The 15034-nt window shown below is 42.7% G+C and overlaps 1 protein-coding gene across 1 annotated transcript in view; it reads right to left on the bottom strand.

Moving 5' to 3' along the window:
* OPTN (optineurin) overlaps positions 1 to 15034 on the bottom strand; it is a 48512-nt gene that overhangs the window by 30314 nt on the left and 3164 nt on the right. The window contains exons 2-8 of the mRNA XM_011934231.1: positions 9968 to 10119; positions 9579 to 9632; positions 9306 to 9482; positions 8119 to 8321; positions 5986 to 6168; positions 3112 to 3185; positions 754 to 888 (exon numbers count right to left, since the gene is read on the bottom strand). Coding sequence (XP_011789621.1) covers positions 754 to 888; positions 3112 to 3185; positions 5986 to 6168; positions 8119 to 8321; positions 9306 to 9471 — 761 coding nt within the window. The 5' untranslated portion in view covers positions 9472 to 9482; positions 9579 to 9632; positions 9968 to 10119. The remainder of the gene's footprint in view (positions 1 to 753; positions 889 to 3111; positions 3186 to 5985; positions 6169 to 8118; positions 8322 to 9305; positions 9483 to 9578; positions 9633 to 9967; positions 10120 to 15034) is intronic.

The following is a 15034-nucleotide window of genomic DNA, read 5'->3' as shown; positions in this document are numbered from 1 at the left end:
TCTACTAAAAAAATACAAAAAACTAGCCGGGCGAGGTGGCGGGCGCCTGTAGTCCCAGCTACTCCGGAGGCTGAGGCAGGAGAATGGCGTAAACCCGGAGGCGGAACTTGCAGTGAGCTGAGATCTGGCCACTGCACTCCAGCCTGGGCGGCAGAGCGAGACTCCGTCTCAAAAAAAAAAAGAGAATATGAAATAGAGGTACCATAGGACCCAGCAATTCCACCCGTAACGATATACCCCAGAGAATTAAAAACACAGGTCCAAGCAAAAACCTGTACACAATGTTCATAGCAGCATTATTCATAATAGGTAAAAAGTGGCAACAACCCTAATGTTTATCAACTGATGAATGAATTAACAAAATGTTGTATATATGGACAATGGAAGGTTATTCAGCAAGGAAAAGGAAGTACTGATACATGCTACATTGTAGACGAACCTCAAAAACATTATGCTAAGTGAAAGAAGCCAGTCACCACAGACCACAGACTGTATAATTCCATTTATATGAAATGTCCAGAATGGCCAAGTCTATAGAGACAGAAAGCACATTGCTTGGAGGAGCAAACAGTGAGTACCGTTTGGGGGAGAAAATGTTCTAAAATTATATTGTAGTCACAGTGGTTGCACAATCCTGGGAATATTCTAAAAAACACTGAAATGTATACTTTAAATGAACTGTATGGTATCTTAATTATACTTCAGGAAAGCTGTTTTAAAAAAACACATATTTCAAGTTAACCGATTTCATACCTTTCTTTGGCCTCCTTGAGTGCAATTTCAAGTCTCTCCACCTTCTGATTCCCTTCCCTTAGGCACAGCAGGAGCTGGCTCACAGTTAACTCCTCATGTTCCAAGTAATTCTTGGCCCCCTCTGCAGATCTGCTCCTATAATTAGACAATGCCATGGTCAGTATAAAGGTTAAAAGGTTTTCATCAGAAAAATACCAAAGCCTAAGAAGAGAGTAACCCAATATAACTGGGACCAGCTTAAAGGAATTGCTTTCCAGAATATTCTCCAACTAATTCTCAACTAGTGAACAAGCACAGCTGGTCCTGGGACCCCCAGTGCCAAGCTCCTCCATGCTTCCTAGGGAAGGTGTGGAGACTCAGTGAGGCTCGGGAGAGGCCAGCCTTACACTGCACACACCCACTTCCTCCAAACAGTCACTGTGTACCTGACACCAGATCACAAAACCCATGGAACAGTTCAGCAGAAGCAGCCGTGGCTGAAGGTGGCAAGCCTTCCAGAGATCTAGTCTCAAAGGGGACTGCAGTCAGACAAAAGATAAAGGCACATTGTACAGGCCACTGGCCTTTCTCCAAGTTAACAGAGACCATCACAGCTTAAGTCAAGGGGAGAAAACCTCTTTCACTTGTGGTTTCAAATAATGAGAGCAGAGAAATGGAGGCGCTGTTGATACATCAAGTATTTTTCTCAATTTTAAAATCTGACTAAATCAAGAGACACATCAGTGACAGACAAAATCATGATCACTGTTACAAAACATGAGGGATGACTATGATGATGCTAACGGCAGCTACTCTTTGAGTCACCGACTCGGGTTCACATAGCTAATAAACAGCCAGAATTAAATCCCAGTTTCCAGGACTCCAAAGCTCCAACTCTAAACCTGGAAATCAATCGCAGAGTAATTACGATACTCACAAATGGTACAGAACTGTTATTTTTAAAATAGCCATGTGGCTTAAAGAGGAAGTGGTCTATGCATCTGGATATGAATGATAAGGAAGTGGCTTTGAAATTTCAACCAGGACTTTTTTATTTGCCACTACTTCCAGGAACGTCTTTGAATATTAAAAAAGCAATTTGGGGGAAACGTGAAGAATTTTTAACCAAAAAAGGGAATTACTTTCGTTTATGCCAATTACTCTGACGAAAGAATATTATCTAATACTTACTTTCTTCCTTATACAAGGGCTTAGAAACATAATGGAAGACAATTTTTTTCACATTTTGGAAGTCATTCTATATGCACATTCATCAAGTTATACAAAGAAGGTTTTAAAAATCTATCAGATGGCCAGGCACAGTGGCTCCCGCCTGTAAATCCAGTATTTTGGGAGGTTGAGACAGGCGGATCACTTGAGGTCAGGAGTTTGAGACCAGCCTGGTCAACATGGTGAAACCCTGTCTCTATTAAAAACATAAAAAGTTAGCTGGGCATGGTGGCAGGCACCTGGAGTCCCAGCTACTCGGAAGGCTGAGGCAGAAGTATCACTTGTACCCAGGAGGCGGACGTTGCAGTGAGTTAAGATCCCACCACTGCACTCCAGCCTGGGTGGCAGAGTGAAACTCCATCTCAAAAAACAAAACAAAACAAAACAAAACAAAACAAAAAAAACTATGAGATAAGAGATCCTCAGAGATCTTTTCAGACAATCTCTTGAATAGATGATCACAGGAGTAAGCAGCTTGCAGAAGGCAAGCTAGCAGTCTCCTTAGTGAGGACTGCTTGCAAGAGTCAAGAGGTTCAGGCACTCAGTTCTAGGTCTGCCTCCCTCCCCAAGGCCCTGCCACTATTTAAGACATGTGTTTCCTCACATCTACGTGGGACGGGTACACTTGAGACTCCACAGATAAGAAATCTGGGCCCTTTCAGGCGACATCCACAGTGACTGAGAGTGCTCTCGGTCATTGTTACAAAAGATGTTCCAGTATTGGTCATGCCAGCTTATAACTGGGGAGTAGCAGGGAAAAGAAAATGAAAATATTTCACTTATGGAAGCTGGGCAGGCTGGTCTGGGTCAAACGGCACTAGGGAACCAATGAGCAAACACGTCTCATTGGTTTGACTGAGAACCAGTTTGCTTTCACTTTTCGTCTGCTGGAGGTGAGACACCACTAGAACAGAACAGTCAGGGTGAGCCAAACGGGAACCAAACAGTTTTTAATCTCTGCCAGTTTGAGCTGCAGCATTAAATAGCATTCAAACCAAATATTCTTGAAAGGTCCTGGTATAAATCATAAAGAAGTTACTTCCTCAGGTCACTACATTTGACCTCCAGTGACAAGCACCCAGTGATAAGCTCCCAGTGACAAGCCTGCCCAGCCTGTCTGCCTGGCAGCCCGAGTCTTCCTTCACATACGTGCCAATGGAGACTGTTCTTGTGGGCCCAGGACTATGCTTGATTTCTTTTACTGACCCTTCTGCTTCTCCTTCCTGTAAAAACAGAAACGCAAGGGATTTAACATAGTATGTCTGCAAGACAAATTCTTTGTCAAAAGAAAAAAAAGACAAAAGATGAATTTTTGTGACATGCAACCCAAGGAACATTCAGATGTGCAGTGTTTAAACTGGGTGGCTCCAATGGAATGGAAACGTACCCTCCCCTCACCCGGCACACCCTGTTGGGATTATAAATATCCCGGCTAAGGCGTGAAGGTCAGTTTCCTCTCGCCATACACATTCTACCCCACTCCGTAAACATGAAAGCTTATCTGCTCCTCCCTTTCCTTGGCAGTTCCCTCTTTCTCAAGGTTAAGGTCATACAGAGATGGTGACAACTCCACATATCCTTCTCAGACAGTCCTTTAAAATGCAAAATGCTAGAACTCACTGAGGTAAAGTTAAAAAAAGAGGCAGTTTCTGTGAATGAGATTCACAAAGCGCCATCTTGGCTAAGTTGGTTCCCGTTAGAAATTTGTATGCACCGCAGGTCACTTAGGGAACAAGAAGTCCAAGACCCACAGGATTTGAAAGACATTTATATTCCAATAAGTTCCCAGGGAAAATCTTCAAAAATGCACAAAGATGGTTCCCTATATATATGCATATAAATATATACATTTAGATACATATCTAGATATAGAAATATAGATATATATTATATAAATATATGTTAAATATGTAATTATATAATTATGTATTTATACAATTAATATATATTACATATATTAATTATATAATATAAATATAGATACATCTATTATAAAAAATACAGATACCTATTTTTTTTTCTCTGCTTGAGCCCATGGGGGTTCTAGATATTTTGGTATTTCTTCCTAAATCTTGGGCAGTGTTTCACAGTTCACAGAAGAAAAGCAAGCAAAACATGTTTACACTAAAAATAACTTGTCACTCATCTGACAGGGAGAATGAGATGCTAACCATGCACCCTGAAGGAAGAAGCTTCATTTGGAAACTTCTCATATGCTGTTGGGTTTCCTGCAGTTTATCGGTTATTGACAGAAGCGTAATGTTCTTTGGTTAAACTTCTCTCTCAGTCATCTTCGATCACTTGCAGAAAGGGTACTCTGACAAAATATGCTTTTCAATTGACATTTTAATTCTCTTGATTTTGGCCACTAAAATGTATGAGGGGGCATGGATGGCAGGTTATTCAGAGCTGTTTCCTAACTCTAGTGCAGCAAATAAAGCAGAAGGCAAAGACAGTCACACACTCATACGTCAGATATAACCAGCAGGTGAGCTTTTTTGCAAGTTGCTCCCCACTCCTCCTGACTTACCTACAATGTACATTTTTCTCTTCCAGGGACACAAATTTTTTCTTTTCTTTTTTTTTTTAATTTAAAGACAGAGTCTTGCTCTGTCACCCAGGCTGGAGTGCAGTGGCACAATCATGGTACACTGCAGCCTCTCAAACTCCCAGGTTCAACTGATCCTCCTGCCTTAGCCTCCGGAGTAGCTGGGAGTACAGGCGCATGCCAACGTGCCTAGCTAACATTTTGTAGTTTTTTTTGTACACACAGGGTTTTGCCAGGTTGCCCAGGCTGGTCTTGAACTCCTGGGCTCAAGCGATCCTGCCTCCTCAGCCTCCCAAAGTGCTGGGATTATAGGCGTGAGCCACTACACCCGGCCAGCCCCTTTTCCTGTATCAGATATGTACTCTGACTCAGTGAAAGTGAGTACTACACTGGATTGCAGATGATTTGATCCTTGTTTATCTTTCTCCCTATCTAATCTCTGTTAGCACAATGAAGGAGAGGGCCCCACCTGGTGCATCGACCTGCTCTGCTCTTCAATAGGGCTGCCCCTGCAGCCAGGCATAGTCGTAACAAATGCTTCTCAAGAGCTTAGGGCCTCCTTGCTTAGCCCACTTCATTTTGGGTTGCGGAGATATTTGATTTTGATAGCAATGGCTTCAAACTCAGTTCTCAAAGGTTCCTGAGTAGCTGTTGTGGAAAGGGAAGGAAAAGCCAGGACACTCCCTCAACCTACAACCAGAGCAGTTCTGCTCTTTCTTTTCTCCTCTTCTTCTTTTTAATACACCAGCGTTCCTTGTACCATTTCGTTTGAAAAGAGGGTTCCGTTGGCCAGGCGCAGTGGCTCATGCCTGTCATCCCAGCACTTTGGGAGGCCAAGGTGGGTGGATCACTTGAGGCCGGGAGTTTTGAGACCAGTCTGGCCAACATGGCAAAACCCTGTCTTTTTTATTAAAAATACAAAAAATTAGCCAGGTGTGATGGCATGTGCCTGTAGTCTCAGCTACTTGGGAGGGTGAAACACCAGAATCTCTTGAACCCCAGAGGCAGAGGCTGCAGTGAGCCGAGATCGCATCACTGCACTCCAGCCTGGGGGACAGAGTGAAACTCCATCTCAAAACAAAAAAGAGGGTTCTGTTGTTAAAAAAACGTTTGCAGCTCCCTTAAGTGAACTGCAGAATACAGCTTTGAAATCTAGTTTGAAAAATGACAGAAAGTTCATGCTTGTGTGGGTTTTTTCCTTTTCAGGTCAGTCACAAAAATGTTCAATTTGCCAGGACATGATGAAAAGAAAAGACTACATCTTTCATCATAAAAGGTAATTAATATTTTTCCATTTTAGCTATCACAACCCTTATATGCATTATGCTATACTTAAATGAGAGCCAATTTATCTTTGCTACACTGGAATTTCCTCAATCCTTGGCTTGTGTTGACAAGAAAAAGTGGTATTTGTTTCATCTTTCCAGGTGAGGCTTCATAGTTTGCTCAAAACAAAAATAAAACCAAAAACTTACAGCCATCCTAATTTCAACAAAGGAGTCTTCCGAGGAGCCGCTGGAGTTCAGTTTGAGCTGCAGTTCAGACACAATGCCCAGCAGGTCTGCCTTCTCTGCTTGTAGCCTCGCCACCTGGGTCCTGAGCTGGTCCTTTTCCTGCTCTGTTTCTGCCCTGGGAAGCCGGGAGTCATCAGTGGGGTCCTGGAGATGACAAGGAGTCAAGTGAATGAACAGATCAATCTAAGGCCCAGCACCATGGGCTCATGCCTGTAATCCCAGAGTTTTGGGAGGGTGAAGCGGGAGGATCCCTTGAGGCCAGGATTTTGAGAACAGCCTGGGCAACATAGCAAGACCTCCATCTTTACAAAAAATTTAATAATTAGCCAGGTGTGGTGGCACACACCTGTCGTTCCCATTACTTGGGAGGCTGAGGCAGGGAGACTGCCTGAGCCCAGGAGTTCAAGACTGCCAAGACCCTGTCTCTAAAAAAAAAACCAAAGCCAGGCCGGGCACGGTGCCTCACGCCTGTAATCCCAGCACTTTGGGAGGCCAAGGCGGGCAGATCATGAAGGTCAGGAGATCGAGACCATCCTAACATGGTGAAACCCCATCTCTACTAAAAATACAAAAAAAATTAGCCAGGCGTGGTGGTGGGCGCCTGTAGCCCCAGTTACTCAGGCGGCTGAGGCAGGAGAATGGTGTGAACCTGTGAACCTGGGAGGCAGAGCTTGCAGTGAGCTGAGATTATGCCACTGTATTCCAGCCCGGGTGACAGAGCAAGATTCCACCTCAAAAAAAAAAAAGCCAAAAAACAAATACAAATCAAACTAAGGACCTGGCCACGTGACTCAATTGCTCCCACACCTACTGACAAGGAAGTTTCTCAACACCTTTATGCCCTGTGCTTTAATGTAGAAAATTCCAGCTTTTATCTGACAATTTTTTGTTTTTCCCCCAGACAGAGTCTCGCTCTGTCGCCCAGGTTGGAATGCAATGGTGCAATCTCAGCTCACTGCATCCTCTGCCTCTCAGGTTCAAGCAATTCTCCTACCTCAGCCTCCTGAGTAGCTGGGACTACAGGCATGCACCACCACGCCTGGCTAATTTTTGTATTTTTAGTAGAGATGGGGTTTCACCATGTTGGCCAGGCTGGTCTCGAACTCCTGACTTCAGGTGATCCCAAAGTGCTGGGATTACAGGTGTGAGCCACTGCACCTAGCCAACAATTTATTTTGATATAACATTTAAAATGGAAATTTTTACATTATTTTATTGTATTCAAATAATCAAAATTTAAAGTAACTTTATGACAAGAAAGAAAGCCTTCCTTGCTATGCTGGAATAATTTGATATTATAGAAATAATCAACCACAGTTTGGCAATAGTGGACTCATAAACTGTTGTCTAAAATTCCAGAAAGGAAGGAAAAAAAGCTCTCACCACCCAACCTCCTGCCCTTTCCCTCCCATCAATACCCACACATATCCCTTCTCCCCACACCTGCCATGGACAGCAGAGGCCTCCTTAACAAACCACGCCCAGTGGGGACTTCAAACGTGTTCTGGGTTATGTCATTACTAACATTTTTGACATCCACTCCCAGGTATAAGCACGTTTTTCCAGGTCCTTTGGGTCAAGAAAAATGTGTCTCTTTCTCTTTTCATCTGTGGCAACGCGATAACCTTTTACCATAACAGGACATTTTCCAAAACATTTTTAAAAAGGAAAATGTAAAGTGGATAATCTCCATTTTAGGCTGACAGACAAGGTCAACAAGTAAAAATTCTGAGTAATGAGTTTTGTAAACACATTTTTAATATCAAAGACAGAAACTTAAAACAATGGATGGTTCTAGGTAGAGGCCCATCTGAACCATCTATAATGAATACAATACGATGATTTACAACCTTACTGTTCTTTTGCCTACAGTCAATATGGTCAAAGCTTTACAACTTTCTTTCCCCTAAAAGAGATTATCCATGACCCTTAATAGGGCAACCAATCTTTTGAACAAAAGCACTTATTCCAAGACCAGGCAAAACACCAATCCAGACTGAACCATGACAGGTTTTGATCTAGGGGTCTAGACAAATAAGATTCTACTGCAAATGTTATGGGAAAAAAAAAGTCACAATAGATCAGTCTGCTCACCTCAGATGACCTTTCTGATTTCCCTTTCAGTTTTCCAAGCTCTTCCTTCAATTTCTCGTTCTCGTGACTCAAGGCCATTAGATGCTCTTGGGCTTCTTTGCTCTGTGTCTCAAAAAACTGGCGTTCTTCCTTCTGTTTCTCTGTCCAGGCTGAAAGCTCCTCAAATCGCCCTTTCATGGCTTGATTATTTAGCTTCATGGCTTCTGCAGGAGGTTCAGAGTGATGGGATCACACATTAGGAAAGTGGACTTGATTTGATGAACCAAATCTCCCTCTAGTCCACTTGACCACATGGCTCTGAATCAGAGCCCATGCTTAGCCTCAGCCCAAGGGTCAGCAGCAAAAAGATGAAGTGGTTTTTGCTTACAGAAAAGACTAGTGGGATGAACATCATTTCTAGTCCTTAAAAGTCCCAAGAGAATAAAGTTGATTTGGGTACTGCCACTACAGCACAAGTATCTAAGTATCTATGGTCACCAGGAACTAAGGAAGCTCTTACTACTCCTAGATTCAAACACTGGTCCTGCCCAAAGCCATGGCTTGAGATACCAGGAGGCTTTCTCTTAATAAGGTATTATTTAGGACTAACTCTGGAACCATAGCAGCCTTTCTTCCTTTTTCTCTCTCTTTTTTTTTTTTGAGTCAAGGTCTCTCTCTGTCATTCAGGCTGAAGTGCAGTGGCATGATCACGGTTCACTGCAGCTCCAACTTCCCGGGCTCAAGCAGTCCTCCAACCTCAGCCTCCCCAGTAGCTAGGACCAGAGGCATGCACCACCACGCCCAGCTTTTTTTTTTTTTTTTTTTAACTTTTTTGTAGGGATGAGGTCTTGCCATCTTGCCCAGGTTGGTCTTGAACTCCTGGACTCAAGCAATCCTTCCGCTTCAGCCTCCCAAAGTGCTGGAATTACAGCCATGAGCCACCACACCCAGCCTCTTTTTCCTTTTGAATGGGTTCAATTTCATTATGCTAGTTCCTTGAGCTACACACAATTTTTATTTTTACCTGTATCCGAAAGTAAGTATCAGAACAGATTTAGCCTTGCCAAAAGCTAAATCCTGTGCTTCCCCACCCGCTACCACCTACGGAAATGGGGAGAAGGGTGCTCACCACCAAGCCTTAGTGCAAAGGGATGGCATTTCTTGAAGGCCCGGGATGAACGGGGCATGCATGGGCCAGCCCTGCTTACCTTTCAGCTGGTGGTTCTCGGTCAGGAGCTCTTTCATCTGCTGCAGCAGCTCCTCCGGGGTGAACGTGTCCAGGTTTGGGTGGGCCAGATGGGGGGGTCCATTTCCTGTGCTTTCACTGGGGCTGTCCCCCTTTTCAGTGAGGCAGCTGAGAGGTTGATGGGACATTGCAGAAGTTCCTGAGGAAAAGTCACCCGTTGAAAATAGAGCTGTCCCCCGCCCTACCAGGGATCCCCAGGAGTCCCACAAACCCATTGGCGATTGCTAATATTTACTCCCAAAGTTGCCCACTTTCTCTCCAGTTACATTTTGAACATTTTTAATTCTTCCTTTTAAACAAAAAAAAGGATATCTAGCTTCAGAAAAGTGTATGTGTGCATGTGTGTGTGTGTGTCTATGGGTGTATAAAAGGGTACGATGAGGATTTGGGAAATAGGGGAGGGAGACGAGGGTATGACATCATGATGACCAGGATATATGTAGACATGGGCAAAGTATCCTGAAAAAAATTTCCCATGCAAATCTTCAAATTCAAATCTCCTTATTTTGAGTGAATTGCATGGTAAGCAAATTATATCTCAAAAAACTCTTTTTAAAACTACATTTTGTTTCTTATATTTTTGGTTAAGAAGAAAGGGAGAATTAACATTCTTTGAAGGCTTACTATGTGCGGACTCAGCACACCAGGCCTGTCACTGACTAATCTTCATTAACGCTGAACGAGGCAGCTGTTTTATAGGTGAGGAAGCTGGGTTTACAGAGGCGTACAGCTCATCCAAGACCAGGAAGTGGCACCACTAGGTGTCAAAGCCACACCTTGTAAAACAAAAGTTATTATACTACTGAGTACTTAGGCCTTAATATTCTATTTTTAATGCATACGGAAAAGACTAAGATATCTTTACTTATTGCATGGTCTGAAATTTTTTTACACATATCACTTTGTTTTATAGAGGGGTCCATGTGGACATAGAAATGCAAGACAAATGAGTGAATCTCCACTGTGCTTCTGTGTTACCTACCAGCCGGGCAAACATCTTCAGCACAAATTTCCACCTTCACACTTGGTGAAAATGATGTATTTTCTTCAGGAGCTGATGGGGATAGATTATAAAGCAATACATAGCAAAGGCAACTCCTCCCCACTAACGCTGTATACACGTGGCCTACACACCCATTCCACAAAGATTAAGAGTGGCCAAAGTCCAGAAGGATGCCTGAAAAAGCATATTATTACTTCCAGGATGTTTACTGTTAGAAGACTGTTTCTGTTTTTTTTTTTGAGAGAGTCTCTCTCTGTTGCCCAGACTGGAGTGCAGTGGAGTGATCTCAGCTCACTGCAACCTCCACCTCCCGGGTTCAAGTGACTCTCCTGTCTCAGCCTCCCAAGTAGCTGGGACTACAGGGGTGAGCCACCATGCCTGTCCAATTTTTGTATTTTTAGTAGAGACGGGATTTCACCATGTTAGCCAGGGCAGTCTCGAACTCCTGACTTCAGGTGATCTGCTGGCCTCAGCCTCCAAAAGTGCTAGGATTACAGGCATAAGCCACTGTGTCTGGCCGTTAGAAAATAATTTTAAACCCATCTACAAACAAATAGGTATCAAGCAACAATGTACACTATACAACTGTGATCAGGCAGAAAGCCACAGATGCACAAAAGGGGTGAAGAGAGAACCTGGAAGCGAGCATCCCATTTCTAACTGGCGAAAGGCATTTGTCTCTGTGAGATCCATCAGCCACTCATGACTATGGAGCCTGTGTGACCCTTGAGTTGTGGAGAATCCATTTCACATGATATCAGTCCCTGGAAGATAGAGATAAGAGAACCGCCTGTTTCTGACATGTAACTGCGTCATAATATCTATGTGTGCATTTAATAGCCATCAATTAAAATAAAACCAAATGTACCAATGTGGTGTTGCATCCTTGGCCACAGGAGGCAATACCTCGGGATTTCTGTAGATCTTCTGGAAGCAATACCTGGTAACCTCCTTTTGGTGCGAGGAACTTGTAGGTAATCAGAGACACAGCTACCTACCACACCTTGTGACAGGGCAGCCTGTGCCACTTCTTCCTACAAGAGCTAGCGCCAAGAGGGTCATTCTCATGTAGTCATGTAATGAGGGTGATGGCAATTTCATGAAGCAAAAAACACGGATAAACCATAGGATTCATTTTTGAACCTTTTGTATCTATGTTTCACACACCCAGATTCATTTAGAAAACAGATATAATGCAGAAGTGTTCCTTAGCTTAGCATTAGATGACTAGAACAGACTGCTTTTCTTCTCCCCAAAATAATCTGAATAGACTATCAGTTTCTAATTTTCTGTAAAATTCATTTTCTTTCTTTTTTTTTTTTTTTTTTTTACCAAGAATCATCTCATTAAAATGGGGTTTTACTGAGTTACAGTGTTCCTACCTATTTTGCAGAGGAATACTAAAATTCTAGGTAATAGGCCTAAAAGAGAAAATCCTTGTCATATGTATCATTTACTTGCCAACATTTAATTTTTCTTAGGTATTCAGTGATTATACTATATTTTGCAAAGGCCATGAAAATATTTAACAGATTTTTTTTTAAAAAAGAATCTAAGCAGATTTTTAGAAATGTGTTTGTTTTCATCTTACTATATGCACAACTTTCTCCTTTATGTTTTTTTCTGAAAAGGAAAGGAAAGGAAGGGGAGGGGAGGAGAAGAGAGGGGAGAAAAGGGACATTTCTTTGAAAATTGTTAGGATGTTTTTCCTCCATGAACTTTTTTTTGTTTTTCAGACAGAGTCTCACTTCGTCGCCTAGACTGGAGTGCAGTGGCGTAATCTCAGTTCACTGCAACCTCTGCCTTTCAGATGCAAGTGATTCTCCTGCCTCAGCCTCCCAAGTAGTTGGGATCACAGGCATGTGCCACCACACCCGGCTAATTTTGTATTTTTAGTAGAGACAGGCTTTTGCCACGTTGGTCAGACCAGACTGGTCTTGAACTCATGACCTCGGCTGATCCACCCATCTCGGCCTCCCAAAGTGCTGGAATTACAGGCTTGAGCCACTGTGCCCAGCCCCTCCATGACCTTTTATACCTCCACCAAGCCTATAGACACCACCATAATAAAGTTAAAACTGGTTCTAGTTGTTACATCAGTGTTTCTGACTTCTCATGTTGCCCGGATTTTATAAGAATATGGGGAAAAAAGCAGGGTCGTGCTAAGAGAGGCCACAGAAAAAAGCATTTGTACCATTAGCCAGATGTGAGGCCTTAGGAAGTCATATGACCTCTAGTAATATTTATTGATTCATCCAGCAAATGGTAATCCTTATGTTGTTGCTTTTAGCTCAACAACACTATGAAAAATATTCTTTAGTTTCTAGAAAGACCACAGTGTAAACCCCACCCTTCAATGCATGTACACCAAGTATCACTGGCAGGCCAGTCACTCTCACGAATAGCTATACCTGTCCTAATGACAGCAAATTCTGTGATATCCAGTATTGTTAGAAAAAAATTTTGTAATTCAAATGTCATCAAACATAAGAAGTTAGCATATATGGTAAATATAAGCATGTAAATACTTAATACCAAAATTTTACTAAAAGTAATTTAATTGATGCCAGGTGCAGTGGCTTATGCCCAGCACTTTGGGAAGCCACAGTGGGCAGATCACTTGAGGCCAGGAATTTGAGATTAGCCCGGCCAATATAGTGAAACCCCATCTCTACTAAAAATGCAAAAATTAGCAGCAAAGCTCGCACATCGGCATGGTTAATGCCAGCAGCCACTGCACCTCCTTCTGGCCGACTCGCCTCCTGGCCCTGCGGTCGGGCCCCTGGTCACCCCGCACTCTCCCTCCTTCTTTCTTGAAGATCTCGAATGTCACCTTTTGTTGAACATGTCGAACAGCATCATGTTCTAGACAGATGGCTAGAGCGGACTTACGGACAAGAAGTTATCATTGAAATTAAATGGTAGCAGACATGTCCAAGGAATATTGTGGGGATTTGATCCCTTTATGAATCTTGCGATAGATGAACGTATGGAGATGGTGACTAGTGGGCAACAGAACAATATTGGAATGGTGGTAATATGAGGAAATAGTATCATCATGTCAGAAGCCCTGAAATGGGTATAAAAAATGGCTGTTCAGCAGAGAAACCCAGGTCCTCTCTCCATAGGGCCTGTTTTACTATGATGTAAAAGTTAGGTCATGTACATTTTCATATTAGACTTTTTGTTAAATAAACTTTTGTAATAGTCAAAAAAAAAAAAATTGCTGGGTGTAGTGGTGCACGCCTGTAGTCCCAGCTACTTGGGGGCTGAGGCATGAGAATCGCTTGAACCTGGGAGGCAGAGGTTGCAGTGAGCTGAGATCATGCTACGGCACTCCAGCCTGGGTGACAGAGTGAGACTCTGCCTCAAAAAAAAAAAAAAAAAAAGTAATTTTATTTTGGATGACTCAACGGGCACTTTATAATTCTTAGGTTATCTTAGGGCATCACTATGAGCTATCACTGTGCAGTGCACATATGAAATATCTATTGGTAGAATGCCAGTTACAGAAAGCTTCATTCTCTGTTTTTAACATCACCTTGAGCTATGTTCAACTGATGAAAGACAATATCCTTGCACATGTCTTCTAAGGTTACAGAAACTGGAACTAAGCCATTTAGTCTAAGATTCTATCTAATAACAGAGTTTCCCATAATCAACTGACCTAGATGTGAAGTATGTTCTTTCTAAGCAAAAGTGGTATTTAATGATGGAAGGATGAATTAATTGAGCACAGGATTTGTCAGGATTCCACCAATGAGGAAGACTGAGGACTGCCTAGTAAATGGATGGTCAAAAGCAAGTCCCCTAGATTTTATTCCCATATCTGCTATCTCAATTCCTGACTGTGTGTGTGTGTGTGCATGTGTGTATATATACATTTAAATTCCACAGATCAAGTAATTATAGTAATGACTTGACCTTGCAAACACCAGCATAAATCTGATTCCTGAGTTGGCCTTAGAGATGATCCAGACCAACATATTCAATGCAAGAATGTCTTGTCTGGTTTCGATGGCACATGATCCTATAGAGCAGGCTTGAGTGTTTCAATGACACAGCACAAATGCAGTGACCTTAGCAGGCACTGTCTATTCCACTGTGGGATGCCTCTAGTGGTCAGAAAGTCATTACGTGTCAAATGGTACCTGCTTTACGCTGACTTCCCCACAGTGGACATCGGACACGGTATAAGGTTAGACCCTTGCCCTGGTAAGGCCAAGTCTTCAAATTTGTTAATGAAGTATTCATAGGTTCAATCCCTACACGGGATAAATGAGTTTTAAACAGTGAAAACTTGGTTTTTGACCAGAGACAAGAGTTGGCTACTGGCAAATTCTGTGAAGACTCTGGGTTCACAAGGGGGGCGAGATTCTAACATTGCATCAACTAAATCCTTCACCACCCTGGAAAAAGAACTTACAGTATGCATCCTACTAATTGGGTAAAAGCAGCTTCATCATTACACACTAGAAGGGATATTGTGACTTTGTATTTTAGTAATATACAGAAAATGGCAGCAGCTTTAACCTAGCTGCCCAAGGGAGTGAGGCTTGATTCTTCCCAGTCCCCTTTTCCCCAAGTCTAATGGGTCACCAAATGCCATCACCTCTACCTCCTAAATAATTCTTTCTTTTTTGCCGGGCGCGGTGGCTCAAGCCTGTAATCCCAGCACTTTGGGAGGC

Source organism: Colobus angolensis, unplaced genomic scaffold (genome assembly GCF_000951035.1).
Source record: "Colobus angolensis palliatus isolate OR3802 unplaced genomic scaffold, Cang.pa_1.0 Scaffold133, whole genome shotgun sequence".
Classification (NCBI taxonomy): Eukaryota; Metazoa; Chordata; class Mammalia; order Primates; family Cercopithecidae; genus Colobus; species Colobus angolensis.
Note: the sequence above shows the minus strand (reverse complement) of the source record. Positions and strands in the feature narration are given on the sequence as shown.